Source organism: Leuresthes tenuis, unplaced genomic scaffold, assembly GCF_036924035.1.
Source record: "Leuresthes tenuis unplaced genomic scaffold, fLeuTen1.0.hap1 SCAF_7, whole genome shotgun sequence".
NCBI lineage: Eukaryota > Metazoa > Chordata > Actinopteri > Atheriniformes > Atherinopsidae > Leuresthes > Leuresthes tenuis.
Window position 1 is genome coordinate 14,675,205 of NW_027325361.1, and position 18,591 is coordinate 14,693,795.

The window sequence follows — 18,591 nt, forward strand, 5'->3', positions numbered from 1 at the left end:
CACATGTCCCCCCTCCATTAACTCCACTGGGGTGGGGCGCAGCGAGCACACCAGGGGGCCAGCAACCCCCCCAGCCACCACAGACTCCAAACCTGCAGAACAACTCATCCTCCCGACCCCTCCCGCCCCAGGGAACAGGGGTGTGGGAAGACCCCTTCCCTCGCCCTTCTGGCTCCTCAATATTTTCTAATAGTGAGTGATTAAAATTGAGGGGCAGCCAACCTTGTAGAACTGGGAGCACGGCCCTCTGGGCAGCCTACATACCCAAAGAGCCCCGCCCACCAGATACCACTCAGTGCTACCAATCCCCAAGACCTAGTGTGTGTGTGTGTGTGCGTGTGTGTGTGTGTTTAGTAGTAATGTCTAAGGTGTAATTAAAACCGGGGAACTGCACATTTTATGTTTTTTAACATCATTATGAGATTTGTTTTAAATCCATTGAATCAGGATGTGCATAACAGACTGTTTGTAGGTAACTTTATACCGTTCATACCATTCGATATAAGTGTTTGAGCCGTTATATAAAATGAAAACATAAATGGCTATTCTGTTTCGAATTTGCTATAAATTACTTTAACAAGCTGATCTTCCCTAAATATCACGCTGACTGTGCATGTCATGTTCAGTGTGCTACAGTGGTTCTTTGGAGTTAGTTGAAGCAACAATCACAACTGAGAAGCATAAGCCTGCATTTCCACAAAATATTTGGAGCCAAGCTGACATGAGTAGAATAAACATGGTCTGTCAATAAATGATAATAATGATCACTTCAGTCCCACAGATCCAACATCATCAATCACACGACAGGTCTGCCAAGATGTCACAACCTCAGTGGTCACCCTGATCAAAACAAACAAAGCAAGCAAACAGCAGAGTCAAGGTGACACTTTCTGTTTGAACTTTGAAACTTATTTGATGGGATATTTCAGAGCGTTTCACAAGAATAATTAAAGACAATAAAGGCATTAAAGGCAATTATGACTTATGAAAATGAAAATCTAATCAAACATACACCTACAGTAGATCACACGAGTAAGTTAAATATAATTGCTCAATCGTGAAACACAGTAAACATTTTGAAACAAGATGTCCAAGTTCAATCTGGCCTTTTTGACAATGTCAAGTGACCCTAACTTTTCTCCCTGTGGTGGTCTAAAAGTTTAATATGTTATCTATCAAATGAAGAGCAGCAGAGTTGTGCCATGGTTCACATAATACTTGCATTACGTCACAAAAAATTTTCGTATAAAGGCTCTGTGTCACCACAGACTGTTACAGCCCCATCAGCCATGAGAGCGGTTGTGCTTGCCCTGGCTTTGGCCTTTGTGTGTAAGTTGGATTCTGCATCTCTGAAAGTGGGCTGCTTTTACATTGCCATAAGGAATAACTGTACTGATTTCAAGTACCTTAATCTAAGCACAGAAAACTACTTTATTTTATGCAATATTATTGAGAACTAATCAGATGTTAAATGTTACTTATTTTTTTCGTGCAATAGTAGCACGCAGTTGTCAGCATTTATGACAGTCATGAATTGGTATTTACTGAAATTGCTGAGTTGGAGAGTTTTCTTTGTATGCTGTTTAGTGCCTTCATTTCCTGGAATGTTTCAACTTGTTTCTTTTCTCTCTTCTGAAATTTGTTGCTTAATTAGATTTAGAAATGTTTGTTGTTTCTCTCTTGCATGTGCTTATTGACCGGCAGTAAATCTCCAACAACTTGTATAGCATTTTTTACAATTTAAAAACGTTGAAATGCATGAGAACAGACTCCAGTCACATGTTTAACTGAGTTGAAATGCGTTTTCTTTTTTTCAATTTCAGCTGGACAAAGTCCTGTTTTTGGTAAGCCCAGTACTTTATTGTAACCTTAAAAGACATTATCATTATCCAACATTTGCTGCAGCTAAGGTTAGCAATGTTCTTTAGATAAGTTGGAGCCCGTATAACTAAGCAAATTTGTGCCTACAGCCCCTGACTTTGCTGCCGGAAAGACTTATGTGTACAAGTATGAGGCATTCCTCCTGGGAGGTCTCCCTGAGGAAGGTTGGGCAAGGGCCGGACTCAAAATCAGGTCTAAAGTTATGATCAGTAATGAAGCCCAAAACACATATATGCTGAAGGTAAAGTGTAAAGTAATGAGCAAGCAACAACTACTTTACCTTGGAAATGCACTAAATCTCTAATGCTCTACATCTGATTCCTATATTTCAGCTTGCGGAACCTGAGCTCTTTGAGTACAGCGGCATTTGGCCAAATGATGCTCCAATCCCAGCAACCAAGCTGACGGCAGCCCTGGCACCTCAGCTCATGATCCCCATCAAGTTTGAATATACCAATGGTGTTGTGGGAAAAATCCATGCACCTGAAAGAATTTCAACTTTGGTGCTGAACATCTACAGAGGCATCCTGAATATCCTTCAGCTCAACATCAAGAGGACACACAATGTGTATGATTTGCAGGAGGTTGGTCAAAGATCCCAAAGTAGCCTATTTATAATGAATCACAATGCAAGAGATTTAATCTGTTTACTAAAAAGGTGCTCTGCTCCATAGAACGGAACTCAGGGTGTGTGCAAGACCCTCTACTCCATCAGTGAAGACATCAAGGCTGAACGCATCCTTCTGACCAAGACCAGGGACATGAACCACTGTCAGGAAAGGATCATTAAAGACATCGGGTTGGCATACACTGAGAAATGTGACAAGTGCCAGAAGGTAAGCTTAAGTCCATTTTCACCACGCATCCATCTGTGAAAAAAATACCATTGCATGAACAGGCGACTGTGTGGTTTGTATTTACAGGACAGCAAAAACCTGAGAGGTACCTCATCATTCACTTACACCTTGAAACCAGTTGCAAGTGGTGTCATGATCCTGAAGGCAGTCGTCAATGAGCTGATCCAGTTTTCACCTTTCTCCGAGCACAATGGAGCTGCTCAAATGGAGACCAAGTATGTCAAAAGAAAAGAGAATGTAAAAATAGTTGTATCTGGCTTAAATGGAGTTGCGACTTAGCCTTTTTTTCACATTACTTTAAAGGCAGTCCTTGGTGTTCCTTGAGATTCAGAAAGTCCCGATTCCATCCGCCCAGGTTGAGTATCGCCAACGGGGATCCCTCAAGTATGAGTTCTCTACTGAACTTCTTCAGTCACCTCTCCAGCTTATCAAGATCAGCAACCCAAAGGCCCAGGTACTTTTTTCACAATACTTCAAAATATAAGTGAAGTCATGAATGAAAATGTGCACATTTTGACCAATTCTAGTGACAACCCTTTCAATTTTGTGGTCTTAGATTACAGAGCTTCTCAACCATCTGGTTACCCACAATGTGGAGAGTGTCAGTGAACATGCCCCTCGGAAATTTTTGGAATTGATTCAGATTCTCCGTGCAGCTACCTATGAAGACCTGGAAATGTCTTGGAACCAGTACAGACAAATGTCCTCCCACAGGTGGCTTACAGTGATTTGAATTTTGAATAAGAAAATACTATATGTATAACTACTTATATATGTACATTTACAATTGTTTTTACAGACGCTGGCTCTTGGATGCCATCCCTGTCGCTGGAACCCCTGCTGCTTTTAGATTAGTCAAGGAGAAATTCTTGGCTGATGAACTGAGTGTTGCTGAGGAAGCTCAGGCTTTCATTGCAGCTGTTCACACGGTGTCGGCAAACAGTGAGACTATCAAGCTGATGGAGGTAGGTGAACCCCAACGTAAGTTACATTTACAATAAGGAGAATGAACACATGAAATATTTCTGATATTTGCTCTCTTCTAGACCCTGACAGTCAACAACAAAGTTATGGAAAGCCCAGTTCTGCGTGAGATTGTCCTCCTTGGCTATGGTACCATGATTTTCAGAAACTGCTCTGAGTTAGCTGTCTGTCCTACTGAGTACATAAAGGTGAAATAACCCTGTTATTTTTTACTGGGCTTCAAATATAGAGGAAAATGAATGAGTAAGAAATGGACGATCCCATTTTCCCATTTCCTTCAACAGCCCATCCAGGAACGTCTTGCTGAGGCTGTTGCTAAGGCTGAGACCGAGAACATCATCCTGTTTCTAAAGGTTTTGGGAAATGCGCGACACCCTGCTACTTTCAAGGCAATCACAAAGATCATGCCCATTCATGGCACTGCTGCTGCATCTCTGCCAATGAGAGTCCATGCTGAAGCCATTATGGCCCTGAGGAACTTTGCAAAGAAGGAGTCAAGAATGGTGAGTTCTGAACACTAAGGAGTTTTTCAAAGTGGGCTGGTCTTTAGCCTGAACTCCATACTGAGTTTGATTTCTCCTCTCAAATAGGTCCAGGAATTGGCTCTTCAGCTCTACATGGACAAAGATATTTACCCAGAGCTTCGTATGCTTTCCTGCATCGTCCTGTTTGAAACAAGGCCTTCAATGGCATTGGTGATAACTGTTGCCAACAATGTGAAGACAGAGAAAGACTTGCAGGTTGCCAGCTTCACTTATTCTCACATGAAGTCCCTGAGCAGGAGCTCCTCCACCATCCACCCCACAGTGTAAGAGCCCTGTCTAATGCCAATTCATCTACAAGTCTGTCTGCACAAAACAATGCATCATCTCTTTTACGCTTCCATTGCAGTGCTGCTGCTTGCAGTGTTGCCATGAAAATCTTGGGTCCAAAGCTGGACAGACTGAGTTTACGTTACAGCAGAGCAGTCCATGTGGATGCCTACAACAGTAAGACCTATGTCACATCTAAATTCATTTTATCTGAGTTTTATTTTTGCTGATGCATCAGCTGACTGCATCTCACTAAACACCTCATCAGGTTCCTTGATGATTGGCGCTGCTGCCACCGCTTTCTATATCAATGACGCTGCCACCATTCTGCCGAGGTCTGTTTTAGCCAAGACCAGAGCCTTCCTTGCTGGAGCTGCTGCTGATGTTCTGGAGGTATACGGTGGACATGAGAATCTGTTCAGCTGTTCAATAGCGAATTTGAAAGCTGCTGTTTTAACATTGCTGATTTTCTCTTAGATTGGAGTGAGAACTGATGGACTACAAGAGGCTCTTCTGAAAAACCCTGCACTTATTGACAGTGCTGATAGAATCACCAAGATGAAGCGTGTCATTAAAGCTGTAAGAGACCAAGAAAGTCACAACGACAAAATATACTCTTTCACACTCACACATGGAGCTCACACCACATGTTCTCTGTCCACAGCTCTCTCAGTGGAGGTCCATGAGCATCAGCAAGCCTCTGGCTTCTATCAGTGTCAAGTTCTTAGGACAAGAAATTGCCTTCGCTAACATCGACAAAGTCATGATTGAAGAGGCTGTTGCGGTATGATACAAACAGCAACCTATCAACCTCAAGATTAATCACAGTTTTGCAAGACAAAACATGTATGTTATATTCTTCACCTACAGTTGGCCAGAAGTCCTACAATTCGGGAATATGGAATACATGCTCTCAAGGCTCTGTTGCTGACTGGTGTCAACGTCCACTATGCTAAGCCTGTTCTGGCCGCTGAGGTGCGACGTATCATTCCTACTGCTGCTGGCCTTCCACTGGAGCTCAGTCTGTACACTGCTGCTGTAGCTGCAGCTGTGGTTAAAAGTGAGTCAAAAAATGAACAAACAAACAAAGCGCTCAGACTTGAGCGCTGAAAATACTGATGAAATATTACAAAGCATAATATTTGAATCTATTCCAAGTTAAGGAATTTTAAATCCACAAAATAAAATTTGAAATAGAAATCTCCATTGGAAAAAAAAAGGATACTATGTGGGCAGTATTATGCATAAGGGTAAATAATGATCTCATTTGTTTTCTTAGTCCAGCCCAAAACTTCACCACCTTTGCCAGAAGACTTCCACCTCCGACACTTGCTGGAGACAGACATAGAGCTTGAGACTGAAGTCAAAACAAGGTGGGTTCAATGTCAAACATAAACTGATTGACATGAACTGAGCCCCAAAATGTCTCAAGTAACAAAACTGAACATAAAATTGTCCTTGTTCTCCAGTTTTGCCATGAACACATATGCTGTGATGGGAGTCAACACTGCCATTCTTCAGGCTGCCCTCAATTACACTGTCAGACTCAATTACACTGTACCTGCTAAAATCACTGCAAGACTTAACATCAAAGATGGTGACTTTAAGATCGAAGTCCTTCCTGTTCCTGTGCCAGAAAACCTTACATCTCTGAAGTAAGTCTCACATTTGCCTCTTTGTTTACTTTTGAAAAGATTTATTGTCAACTCTAGCTTTATCTGTTGAACCTGGATGATTACTTTCATGTCTCTCTTCCACAGTATCGAGACCTTTGCTGTTGCAAGAAACATTGAGGATCCTGCTGCTGAGAGAATCACTCCACTCATTCCTAACAAAGTCCTGCCATCCATCTCAAGGAAGGTTATCTCGTCTATGAAGGCTTCTTCTGCTGCCGACTCTGTTGAGGTATGTGTGGTGACTACAGAATTTCAGATATTTACAATAGTATCTGTACTTATCATTAAGATGTATTTCTCCTTATAGTCAGCATCATTTGAGATGATTACCCTGGAGGATGAGGTTGTCAAGTTCAACAAATCTCGTGCATTTTCCAAGAGGTACTGCGTTAAGTATGTTGGGGTTGGACTCAAAGCCTGTTTCAAGGTTGGCTCTGAAAATGGCACTTCTATTCGGGACATAGCCCTGTACAGACTGGTTGGACGGTACAATTTCTCTTTCTCTGTCACACCAAGTAAGCACTAAGAAAATAACACTTTTGAGAATTTCATAGAAGCGTTGTACATAGAGGTCAGATACTAATGACATTATTTTATGATGCTTTCAGTTGAAGGTCAAGCCATTGAGAGACTGGAGATGGAGATTAAAGTGGGGTCAAAGGCTGTCGAAAGACTCGTTACACAGATCAACATGACCAAAGACATCCTGGATAGTGCACCAATCCTTATGAGGCTAAACAAAATCCTGGCTCCTAACAGAAACCGCTCCTTATCCTCCTCTAGCTCCAGCAGTTCTGCCTCAAAGCATCCTTCCAAGTCCTCCTCTTCCAGTTCCTTATCTCGGTCCAGCAGTAGAAGCAGTAGTAGCAGCAGCAGCAAAAGCAAAAGCAGCAGCAAAAGCAGCAGCAGCAGCAGCAGCAGCAGCAAAAGAAGCAGCAGAAGACTCAGATCTTCAAGATCTTCCAGTGGTTCATCCAAGACCAGCTCTGCATCAAGCCTTGCATCACTCTTCAGTGCCGGTTCAAGTTCTTCTCGCTCCAGTTCTCATGCCTCAAAGGTAAACTTCTAAAAATATTTTTAACTTTGCAGGAAAGAATTCTTACACATCATGTGGCCTGTGTGGGAGCTGACAATAATATTTGTTCTTAACAGCAAGTGATTTCGTTCCTGAAGTTCAAGAGGGACCACAGGAAGCAGGTATGTTTGTATGACCCCTCAAAACAGATACCGTACTTTATGAAAATATGCCAACCTCTGTCACAGCTTTTACCAGGTGCTTCATTATCTTAACATGTTGTTGCAGAGTGTCACCTCTTCAGCAGCTTCCAGTAGCAACAGCAGTGCCTCAAGCTTTGAAGCCATCTACAGACAGGTGAAAAATGAAAAAAAAATCTTTTCCCTAACAGGTTAAATGCACGCTCTTGGATCAATAACTTATGGTTGTCCCCACAGAATAAATTCCTGGCCAACGAGACCGCAGCCTTAGCCGTCATCTTCCGTGCTGTTAGAGCTGATAAGAGGAAGCAGGGATATATGGTTACTGCCTACTTTGACAAACCAACTGCCAGAGTTCAGATTGCCATTGCTTCCCTGGTTTCTGAATACAAGTGGAAGCTCTGTGCCGATGGAGTTCTGTTGAGCAAGCACAAAATGACAGTAAGAAACGGTCTTGCATTTTACTAGAAATAGAAAGATATCCTATGAAAACAAGCTGCCTTATACTTGTGTCTGTTGTTTATTTCATAGGCTAAAATCACTTGGGGAGCAGAATGCAAGCAGTACGACACCATGGTTACATCCGAAACTGGTCTTGTTGGTCCAAGCCCTGCAGCTCGTCTCAGAATGTCCTGGGAAACACTTCCATCTGATCTTAAACGCTATGGAAAGATGTAAGAAACTTTCTGTGTACTGTCTAAAGATTGCTCACATGCCATGTTGACTGTTTTTGACATTTGATATTTTTTTACAGGGTGTATGAATACATTCCTGCTAAATTTCTGTCTGACTTGATTCGAACAAAGAGTGCAAACAGCACCAGGAGGATTTCATTCACTGTTGTTGCATCATCTGAAAGGACTGTTGACTTCATTGCAAAAACACCAATGGTATGAAAAGTCATGCTGCTCCCTCAAAATAAAGTTGTAATCATTGCTTTTGAAAAGCAAAACTTAATTTCTTTCTGCCTACAGAATACTGTCTACAACATAACTGCGCGTCTTCCCGTCTCTATGCCCCTTGATGAGATCACAGGCCTCACCCCCTTTGAAGATGCCCCTGATAAAGTCCACTATATGTTTGCCAAAGCTTTGGCAGGTAATAGCTGCTATTGCTATCTAAAATTCAACACATTTGTTTCGATTTTGTCCTGCAACTAACAAATGAAAACCTTCTTTTTCTTGCCAGCTGAATGCCTCTCCATTGGAGATTCACTGACCACATTCAACAACCGGACAATCACAAACAAGATGGCATCCTCTTGCTACCAGGTTTTGGCACAGGACTGCACTGAGGAGCTGAAATTCATGGTTCTGCAGAAGAGGGATTCCATGGAGCAAAACCACATCAATGTCAAAATTGCTGACATGTGAGTAGCCAAATAAAACTAGAAAGAATGGCTGGTTTTAATCCAAAAGTTGACTAAACTAAAAAGGTTTTTTGCTTCTTGTAGAGATATTGACCTCTACCCCAAGAACAGTGAAGTGATTGTGAAGGTCAATAACATGGAAATACCCCTCACCAGCCTGCCCTACCAGCATCCAACAGGTGCAACATTAGATCTAATAATGCAAATTATAAGTTGTACCTGTTTTTCCATTACAGCCACTATCAATTTATACCCCCCATTGTCTTTGTTTTTATGAAATACTATTAAACTACTAGTAAGAACTGATCATTAAACCTGTTTTACAGCTAAAATCGAGATCAGACAAAGTGGAGAGGGCGTTTCTGTGTATGCACCTAGCCACGGTCTTCATGAAGTCTACTTTGAGAAGAACACATGGAGGGTAAATGCAACACTATGCATTATTAACCGTCCCTGCAGAAATGAAAAGTGTTAAATTGTGACTTTGGGAAAACCAAAAGAGCAGCAGCGCATCATGTTTTCATTAATGGCAGGTATATTTGATGTTTGTTTTCCTTATTGTCTCATCTGATCCTGTAATGTAGATTCAAGTTGTGGACTGGATGAAAGGCAAGACCTGTGGAGTCTGCGGAAAAGCCGATGGGGAGGTCAGACAGGAATACCGCACACCCAACGGACGCCTGACCAAGAACGCAGTCAGCTTCACTCATTCCTGGATTCTGCCAGCAGAGAGCTGCAGGGACACCACTGGTAAGAAAAAAATATTAAGCAATCATTTTTAGGCAAACAGTACGGCGTTCTGATCAATCAACTCTGTTATCTTACAGAATGCCGTCTGAAGCATGAATCTGTGAAGCTGGAGAAGAAGGTAAATATCCACGGTGAGGAGTCCACATGCTTCTCTGTAGAACCCGTGCTGCGCTGTCTGCCCGGCTGCTTCCCGGTGAAGACCACCTCCGTCACTGTTGGCTTCACCTGTCTGCCTGCTGGTGAGTGTGTGAAAAAAATCAAATAAAATCATGAGATAGTAGAAAAAAAACCCATTCCGTTCCTAACCTTTCTTTTTCATGCAGATTCCAGTCCTCAGAGTATGAGCAGCATCTTCGATAGCAGTGTGGACGTGAGGGAAACTGCAGAAGCTCACCTTGCCTGCAGCTGTACTGCTCAGTGTGCTTGAAAAAAAACACTACTCATACACAACTCACTGACACCACGTGTATGAATGCATTTAAACTTTAAATAAAGTGCATGTTTAAAAATACTTTACCTGAACTGATTATTCCAGTGTGTGGATTTGATATGGAGGCTTACATACATTTCAGAAAGGACAGTTCACCTTTATTGTGAGTCAGTTTCTTGGAGTTATGACTGTAGATGTCAAATGGATCCCACCAACAGCTAAAGTTGGAAATGTGCATATAACTCTGGCAAAAACATTCAAACTCAGTGGTTCATGTGCTTTTTGACATTTAATCTCTTTATTGGTGAACTAATTTTCAGTATAATACCTCATATTCAGTAGAATACACACAGATTGGTGCTAATGGAAAACCAATTTATGAACACAGCTATCATTGGGCAAGAGGCAGGTTATACCCTGGTAGGGGTTGCGTTTCCATCACAGGGCTGATTAATGGTTCAAAAATTCAAATATTACAAGACATGGGTATTTAGTCTGTCGAAAGAAGCCAAAGTATTTGGAGAAATCCCCATTGGAGAGAACATGCAAATGCCCAAGCCGAGAATTGAACCAAAAACCTTCTTGCTGTCACATAACAGTGCTAACCACCACTCTGGCATGCAGCCTGTTGTTAGCTCATATAGTATTGGCACCTACCGTACACTGGGCTCTCTTATGGCAAAATATTTTTAAAGACATTATGTATATGACCATCCATCAGCCCTGCATATAATTGATCCTCACATTTTTTCATTTTGTTTACCTAGTGAATACAAGTGTTAGTGCAGCTTGGAACATGAGAAGCTGGATTGAATGAGTTTGGAATATTTATCATATCAATATTGATGATACTAATAGCAAACTCTCCCTTTGTTCATGACAATGACAGGAAAATACTGTGTTATTCAGAGCTTATTGTGGACATTTTGTCAGTCACAGGCCAACACAGCAGAATGGAAAAGAATCAGTAACCAGAACATAAAAACAAGCTAATAAAAGGTAAAATGTCAAGATACTTTTTGAGTTCACAAATGTACCATTCCAGATAGAAGCATTACTATAGTATGTAATTTCATAGTCCAGAGTTTCAACTGACACCCATCTGTCAGTACAAAGCCATTCTCTCATAAACAAATGGCAAATTTACATTCAGACTACCCCCACAGTGGTCTAACCAAAGACTTTGACCACTTCTATATATGAAATACTTAGTTCAATTTTATAGTCTTTTGTCACATCACAAATATAACCGCAGCATGTACCAAAACTGAATGCTGCAAACCAGATTTCACCATTTCCTAACTGAAACTGAATAGACACACATCATTTATTCTATTTCCTCCAGCCTCTTATTGCATTATGAGAAACTGCAGCATTAATCCTACTTTATAAAACTGACAGCTGACAAGTTCAACATGACAGTTTGTAACTTCACAAGCTCTGACATAGAAGTCCATGTATAGGCAGCATCAGCTGGCTAAGAAACTTCTCATCAGCGGGACACGTGACCTTTTGTTGCACACCTGCACTGACTCACAAATTCTATCCTGTCAAAATGACATTTACAGTACCGCATAAATAAATAAATAAATACATTTACCACATACTCTATGAGTTAAAAACTAAGTCAATCAAAAAGTCACAATTAGTCTGAGTTTTTCTTTCCAGTCGCACAGAGTAAGAACAAAACCAACTAAACAGAACATGTTTGGCTTCCACTGTTTACAGCTGTCAGTCATTCTACATCCCAGAATCAGGTGGTTGGCATTCATCTATCAGATATATTTGGGAAATCATTCATGATTGTTGGACAGTAACAGCATTTGATTGAAATGATAAACTTTATGGGCTCCATGTAGAGCTGTTCTTCTTTTGTGCGAGAGAGCTCCAGCCGAGGTCTTTGCTGTCGTTCCACCGTTTGCGCTGGACGGCACCATTTCCACAGAGGGTGTCCGACTTTTCAACGTGTTCGGTCTTTTTCTTTGGTGTCTTGGAGCTGGAAGGCACATTTGACAGACAGTGAGCGATAAGCTACAGTTGAGTTGAAACACATACATTGTTATTTAAGACATCACAGAGCAAATATGGACACTGTACCTGCTTTCTGGAATAAGGCAAAATGTGTGACACGGCTCAGCTGTGGAAGGTGATGTGAGCGGCGCACATCTGGGTGTAGAGGAGGCTGAGTCTGAGTGGCATTCGATGAGCTTTTCTGGAGACACCTGTGCACTCTCTTCTGTTTCTGCTGCAGAGATAAGAAAATAACCTAAAGATTGTTTGAAATTGGTAAAAGAAATCAGAAATTATTTATTTCTAATAACAATAATCACCCAAATTAAAACTATGAAACATATAACTATTTTCTTTATTATAAATCCGCTTTGATTCACTTGCAAGTATTTCTGAAACACCTTTGTTTAGTGTTCAGTCAACATAACAATTTGATAACATTCACTAGTCACCCACTGGTACATGCCTTAAATTCTTTTTCCTAAGGGGAAACCGAAAGGCAGCAACACTCACTTATCAAAAAGGCACTTGTAGACGTAGACAGCAGGGGTTTCTTTGAGTCTCCAAATGGACTCAGGCATAAAAACTGGTGTTTTATCCATGTAGCCCGATCCTCTTCAAAGGCTTGCCTCTGAGATTTAAACCAGAAACAAGTCATTTCAAAAACAGTCTAAGCTGGAGTCAGTTAGCAGTGTTCTGAATCCTACTTCTAATCACCTCGTGGCTCAATCTAATAGCTGCTTCAGTGAAGTTCCCTCTTTCCTTCTCAAAGATCTTTCTCTGCTCCTCTAAGGTTTTCCACTCCTCTCCGAGTCGCTCCTTTTCCTGCAGCATGTAGCCGTCGTTCAGCAGGGACGCGGTGTCCTCATCACATGGAGAGCTCAGCTGCTGCTACAAGAAGAGAGGCTAAGGTCAGGTTCAGCAATGATTTAATTATGGAATCGCTTTGTATTCAAAGTAAATTCTCTTCCCTCCATTGCACAAACTGGGTTTCACATCAGGTGCTCAGTCTAGGTTCAGATTAGGAGCAAACACATCATAACGTGTTCTTCGTAAACTCCTTGATAACAAAAGCTACTGCAAGCTATTCTTTAAAGTACTTTGAAAGATCAAACTGACGTCCTACTTTGTCTCTGCTGTGTAACTTTGACACAACTGTAAATAATCACTTCCGCCTTACCTGTAGGAGTTGCTGCTGCGTTTGAATAAAATCTCTGCACTGCTGGATCTCTAGCTTCAGTCTGTTCATCTCCTCCTCATGAGTCTCTCGTGGAACAGAGTCACTGTTTTTACTCTCATCCATTTGAGCTAAAGAAACTAAAACAAGCAGCACAGAAAAAAAATAAAAATAAATCAGCCAATCCTCCCCTCCTTACTCTTCTCTACGTACATTCCCCATAATCAGAAACAATCATGGACAAGCAACTGTTGCTACCCATCAATCTGGGAAGGGTTATAAGATCATTTCTGAACAATTTAGAGTTCTTCAATCCACAGTGAGAAAGAACATTTAAAGCTTCTCATGACCCCAGCAAGTTCACACTAAGGTCAGGCTTAAGTTTCAAAGTTGCATCTTAACAAACAAAAGCTCACAACTTCTGGAAGAACGTTCTTTGGACAAACGAGACTAAAATGGAGATGTTTGATCAGAACGCATAATGGCTTTACTTAACATCAACTCCTGCGCATCAGCACAAACACCTCATACCAGCTATCTGGCATGGAGGTGGAGGGATGATGATTCCGGCTCATTTTGCAGCCAATAGGGGCAGAACCTGGGTACCTTGCAGTCATGATGTCGGCCATTACTTTTTTTTGCCATGCAAATGATACAAAAATGCAAAAAAGGATAACAAACCAAACCGCTTTTATGGGTCAGAGAGGAATTTAAAAAAGTTTCCTTAAACGTCAACAGAAATCAGGGAAGCAGTGATAGATCAAACTACCTTGACTGTCTAGTCTTTCCACATGGCTCTTGAGTCTCCTCCATTGGAGGCGAATACTGTTGGTCAGTTTTTCCCGGGCATGGACACAATGCAGCTCTATGCTTTCCTTACTGGAGTCAAGCACCTCTTCGTCTTCCTCTTCAGAGACAGCCTGAAATGAGGATGAAAATACTTTGCAATAAGTTGGCACGTCTGTAAAAACGCTGAGTAACAGGCAGTTACTTTTATGGGAATAAGTCCATCTAATTTGTATTCTAAAATAGTAGAAGCGAAAGGCAGAGAGCTTATAAAAGCAATGAAGCATTGAAAGAAACAAGTAAAACAGACTGTCTCACCTGTATACCACTGTGTTCATTTTTGTCACCTTGTAGGGCTGTTTTTCTTGCACTTAGTATAGACACCATGTCTATTTTCATGTGCTGCAACACTTTCCTCAACTCTGCGTTTTCCAGCATAAGCTCCTGCTGTCTGGTGTCGTAGTTGCTCAGCAGCGTCTTATACATCTCTCCCTCATGCCTTAGGACGAGAAACACAATCACCTTTGTTTATTCATCGATTATAAAACTAAAGTCACTTACAGTCTCATTTTTCAGAGGCTTCTCAGCTCCAAAGATTGCCCAGTAGTGCCTTCTCTGGCTCATCCTTCTAAAAATGAAATTTGTGTCAACTAGAAAAGTGAAGGAGGAGTCGATTTCACTGAGAGAAAGCTGCGGTAATTCTTTCTTTCTCCCATATTCCTTCAGGTTGGCTCCTAGATACTTCTCATTTAAAAGTCCCTTTAAAAAAGTTAACATAGCCAAACTGATGAGATGGGTCAAAAACAGCAGTCAAACCTACTTTGCCTCCGTCTTTTCGGTTTTCCAAAGACTTCTCTTTCCATCAGCTCTACCGATGTTGTTTAGAACATCAATGGCTGAAAGGCAAATAAAAGAAATACATAAAAAAATTAGAAATGCATTATGGGAATTTTTCATCTTTTAAACAAACAGATAAAATGATCTGAATGCAAACTAAGCCGACTAACACAAAGTGACCCACAAGAAGTGTGTAGTGGTGTATTTCCCTGCAAACGCATCCATGTCAGCGGGTATTCACAAGTATCTTCCTATTTGCTGCAACGTTTAGGCAGAGGGTGAGTTTCTCTTCCTTTTCATAAATACTACACACCAGAGCAGTATGTCACACAAGAGAGGAACGACCAACTTAAAATACTGAGTTTGCAAAAAGGCAACCATTTGGTAAGCCTTTAATTAAAAAAAAATGTTAAACATTGGTACAAAGAGTTGGCATTTCACCTTGTTTTCTCTCCTTTTTGTCAGCCAGAAGTTGATTCAATCGCTCCTTCAGTTTGGTAAATTCTCTTTCCTTCCTTTTCATGTCATGATTGTATTGACTGGCACGGCTTGCAATTATGTTCTGAAGTTTTTGTACCTGGTGAGAGGGAATAACAAGCCGATACTTCTTGAGACAACACACAAAGCAAAAGCACAAAGACCTGAAGATAAATTCATTCCACATTGTCAGAGCTCTTAACATCACACCTCTTCTTTTTCAGTTTTCAGGCAGTTCTGCAAACTCTTAACTTTCATCTGGAGCTGTCTTTCTCTTTCTAGAAGTCCCGTGTTTTCTCTTTTGGAAAGTTCAATCTCCTCCTGCAAAGCACGATGGAAAAGAGTGACTGTCAGCAAAGCCTTCTAGCGCTGATGTCATTGGAATGCAATCTCATAATAAGGTACTATTTTTTCAAATAAGGAGAAAAGTAAATCTGCTTATATGTTATTCAAATATTCATTCAGAATGGACTCATTAATCAGAGCTTGTATTACAAAAGCAAATATCATTTGTTCTATTCCGACACAACACAAATAAACAGAGCAATAATGAGCTGAGTTCTCGTACCTTTAGACGAGTGGTAGTGAGCTGCAGATAGTCAACTTTGCTGCTGGTTTTGAGCTGCTCCACTTCCATGTTTTCCAGTGTTCTGAGGCCCCGGTGGTGTAACTGAATCAGGTCATATGTGCAATTTAGCACAGCCACAATATTCAGCTCTGAGCCGCTGCCACCTGACTCTGTCCAAACTGATGAGAGGCCCAGCGATGACACCTCCTGTAAAGGAAGAAAGAGACACGGAGGAGACTCTTAACTCTTCACATGATATAAACAGTATCTATTATATTCCTGGAAAAGTGCCTGAAAACAAGATCTTTGATTAGGTTTTAATGATTACTTTAATAATATTAAGAGTTACAAACATTCTCAGCTGAAACCAAGAGATTGCCTTATATGTACTGTACCTTTAATCAAGATAGTAGCTTACCAGGCACATGCATTTGCAAGAAATGTACTGATATCACATCAGAAATGCACGAAAGGACACTAACCTGATTGATGTGTGACAGACATTCTTGCACGTTGTGCTCTGTGCAGAAGGTACTGAGCATGTGGGGATTTCTATGCAGTGGTGACTGGTTGAATGGCCTCAAGGGGGGTGTTCTACATTCAACAGAGCTGCAGCCAATGTCCTTGACTTGAATAGTAGAAAAGTATGTCAAAATGTATACAATGAATTACCCAATGCTGACTTAACAATTGTTAATAAAAGAAAACATTCTCATCCAAAATAATATGTCAAATAATTTATTATAATTACTCCTTTCTGGATTACTTAGGATAGTACTCATCTGTCACAATTCTTGACACAGAGGACAAGAGAGATCCCAACATAAATGCAAAGCAACCCCACAAAATACTGTACAGCTTCTGAGAAAGCTAACCATGTTGCCAGCAGCTGAGAACAAGCAACTGTTCAAACACAACATAGTCTCACTAGTCCTCATAGTATTAAAAAAATCTATACTCACACAGGGAAGACTCTGGCATTGTTACAGTGCAGCCGTCAGGCTATGTGACTGGATCACGTACTGCATGTGCAGATAACAAAAGTTGACCACAGGATCCACCTACGCTGTCCTGAAATAGACGCTCAGATTAGGAGTGGCCATTCAACAGTTTATGGATTACAAGGCATTGGGAGTAGACATGCTGTGGTGACGCGTGGAAACACGCAGCAAAGTGATTAACAAGAGTTTGTGGACAACATATCCCGTATTAGATTGTTTAGAAATCTGCATCAAATGAGCGTATATTAAAGGAGCCTTTTACAAAGATCATTACTCTTGTGTTTTTAGTGTCATTCATGTGGCCCATTCACAGTTTCATGGTGTTTAAAAAGTTACAGGTTGGGACCAGACTGCCATTTTATCTAATCAGCTGATCAGCTTAATCCCAGACAGACAACCTGCTGGTTTGCTCGCTGAGAGAGAAAATAAAAAAATATTTTAAAAAACACGTATGAATGAAAACGTTATTTCACATGTCTGGGAAATAGACATGTCTGCCTGTCCTTTGAACAGTACCAAAACAGGTTTACAGCACTATTTACCACCATCATCTTGGAACAACAGAGACACAAAATTGAGCAGAATGTGCATTTAAAGCATACAAAGCTATGACAACCATTTTTGCACACTTTGTATCTTTTTGTGTTACTACTGAGAAGGATGTGACTGAATTCAGATGATGCACAGTTTGCTTTCAGTGATAATTAATCAGTCTGGTGAGACAGATGGCAGGCCCTCCACAGCCACAAGGCTTAACAAGCCAAGACCCAGCTTAGACTCACTACTCAGGAAGTGTTAACCTTTAACTCATCAATTCATCATTTACAATCTTAAATTTGAAACTGTGCACAGACAGATTAATCTAAGTTTCCATTGGATGCATGCATGGAGGAATATTGTTGTTTGTTTTGATTGAGGGGCACTGGGTAGCTACAGTTTAATAGTTGAACACTTCTGCAAAATTTCTTTCTGAAGGGTAAAGACTTTTTTCATTGTGAAATATATATATTTTTTATCCCTTGCTGATAAATACAATAGGATATACTTTTAGTAATACCTGCTACACTGGTTATTTTACTAAGAAATGTGTGGTCAGCCAAATGCTACAATTGTTTTACAAAAAGTTTTAGGTTAACCATCACAAAGAGAACATGGGACTGTATCATGCGACTTTAAACCGTCTTGGTGCTGAGACCGGCCATAAAAGTTATAGAAACACTGACAAAGATCACAGATTGAGAATTGTTAACAAACTCAGGTTAATTTACTGGACCTATCCGAGCCTTTTAACAGTCACACATGCTAAAAGCTAGCTGTGCCCCCTTATCTTAGTATCCGTTATTTGAACTGCACCAAAACGTTAGGCACCACGAATACGTCAGGGCTTTGGAATACAAGTGATGTTAACTAAATGAAAACAAAAACGTTATTTACTTCTCCAATCATCATCCACCGTTAGACTGACGGTCCCCGCTGCTAAGTGTTCCCCTCATAACAAAATATCAGCGGCCGTCTGTCCCGGACAAGTAGATAAGTTAGATAAGACATAATACGTATGAAGTGTTTACCTGATAAACAAATAAATTACAAAATGTTTCGAGAACTTACTTTAATTCATTAGGTATATGTCCAAGCTGCTGCTTTCAAGCCCTTTATCCCATGTCCGTCTGACAGAGCAGACCACGGCACACGAACCAAACACTGCGCTAATTGGCCCACGCGTTGTCTAGCAACCAAACACGGCTCAATATGATTGGCTGA

The 18,591-nt window shown here is 40.9% G+C and overlaps 2 protein-coding genes across 2 annotated transcripts; one reads left to right on the forward strand and one right to left on the reverse strand.

The window, feature by feature from the left end:
- The first annotated feature begins 1,269 nt into the window (after window positions 1-1,269).
- Window positions 1,270-10,055, forward strand: LOC140311859 (vitellogenin-1-like). Its single transcript, XM_072389444.1, has 34 exons — window positions 1,270-1,329; window positions 1,824-1,844; window positions 1,971-2,122; window positions 2,214-2,465; window positions 2,556-2,717; window positions 2,805-2,953; window positions 3,042-3,192; window positions 3,295-3,452; window positions 3,538-3,703; window positions 3,785-3,910; window positions 4,007-4,225; window positions 4,313-4,530; window positions 4,614-4,711; window positions 4,803-4,927; window positions 5,012-5,113; window positions 5,199-5,318; window positions 5,405-5,594; window positions 5,814-5,907; window positions 6,004-6,189; window positions 6,295-6,439; window positions 6,518-6,725; window positions 6,819-7,267; window positions 7,363-7,407; window positions 7,514-7,582; window positions 7,663-7,866; window positions 7,957-8,099; window positions 8,180-8,315; window positions 8,400-8,523; window positions 8,614-8,794; window positions 8,879-8,973; window positions 9,121-9,215; window positions 9,379-9,544; window positions 9,622-9,783; window positions 9,868-10,055. Exons 1-34 carry the CDS (start codon window positions 1,290-1,292, stop codon window positions 9,969-9,971), a joined length of 5,055 nt encoding a protein of 1,684 aa, XP_072245545.1. The 5' UTR covers window positions 1,270-1,289; the 3' UTR covers window positions 9,972-10,055.
- A 221-nt stretch (window positions 10,056-10,276) lies between these two features.
- Window positions 10,277-18,341, reverse strand: LOC140311861 (afadin- and alpha-actinin-binding protein-like). The gene is made up of 14 exons (XM_072389445.1): window positions 18,265-18,341; window positions 16,792-16,900; window positions 16,312-16,457; window positions 15,830-16,036; window positions 15,472-15,582; window positions 15,226-15,361; window positions 14,768-14,843; window positions 14,266-14,446; window positions 13,931-14,081; window positions 13,165-13,301; window positions 12,702-12,875; window positions 12,498-12,615; window positions 12,072-12,219; window positions 10,277-11,970 (listed from the first exon to the last, which is right to left on the reverse strand). Exons 2-14 carry the CDS (start codon window positions 16,808-16,810, stop codon window positions 11,817-11,819), a joined length of 1,758 nt encoding a protein of 585 aa, XP_072245546.1. The 5' UTR covers window positions 16,811-16,900; window positions 18,265-18,341; the 3' UTR covers window positions 10,277-11,816.
- Window positions 18,342-18,591: the final 250 nt, after the last annotated feature.

Coding starts and splice junctions, on each gene's coding strand:
- LOC140311859 (XM_072389444.1), top strand. CDS start 1,290: ATGAGAGCGGTTGTGCTTGCCCTGGCTTTGGCCTTTGTGT. Junction 4,712..4,802: donor CCATGTGGATGCCTACAACA/GTAAGACCTATG, acceptor ACACCTCATCAG/GTTCCTTGATGATTGGCGCT. Junction 5,595..5,813: donor AGCTGCAGCTGTGGTTAAAA/GTGAGTCAAAAA, acceptor TTGTTTTCTTAG/TCCAGCCCAAAACTTCACCA.
- LOC140311861 (XM_072389445.1), bottom strand. Junction 14,447..14,767: donor ACCGAAAAGACGGAGGCAAA/GTAGGTTTGACT, acceptor TCTCGTCCTAAG/GCATGAGGGAGAGATGTATA. Junction 12,220..12,497: donor TACAAGTGCCTTTTTGATAA/GTGAGTGTTGCT, acceptor TTATCTCTGCAG/CAGAAACAGAAGAGAGTGCA.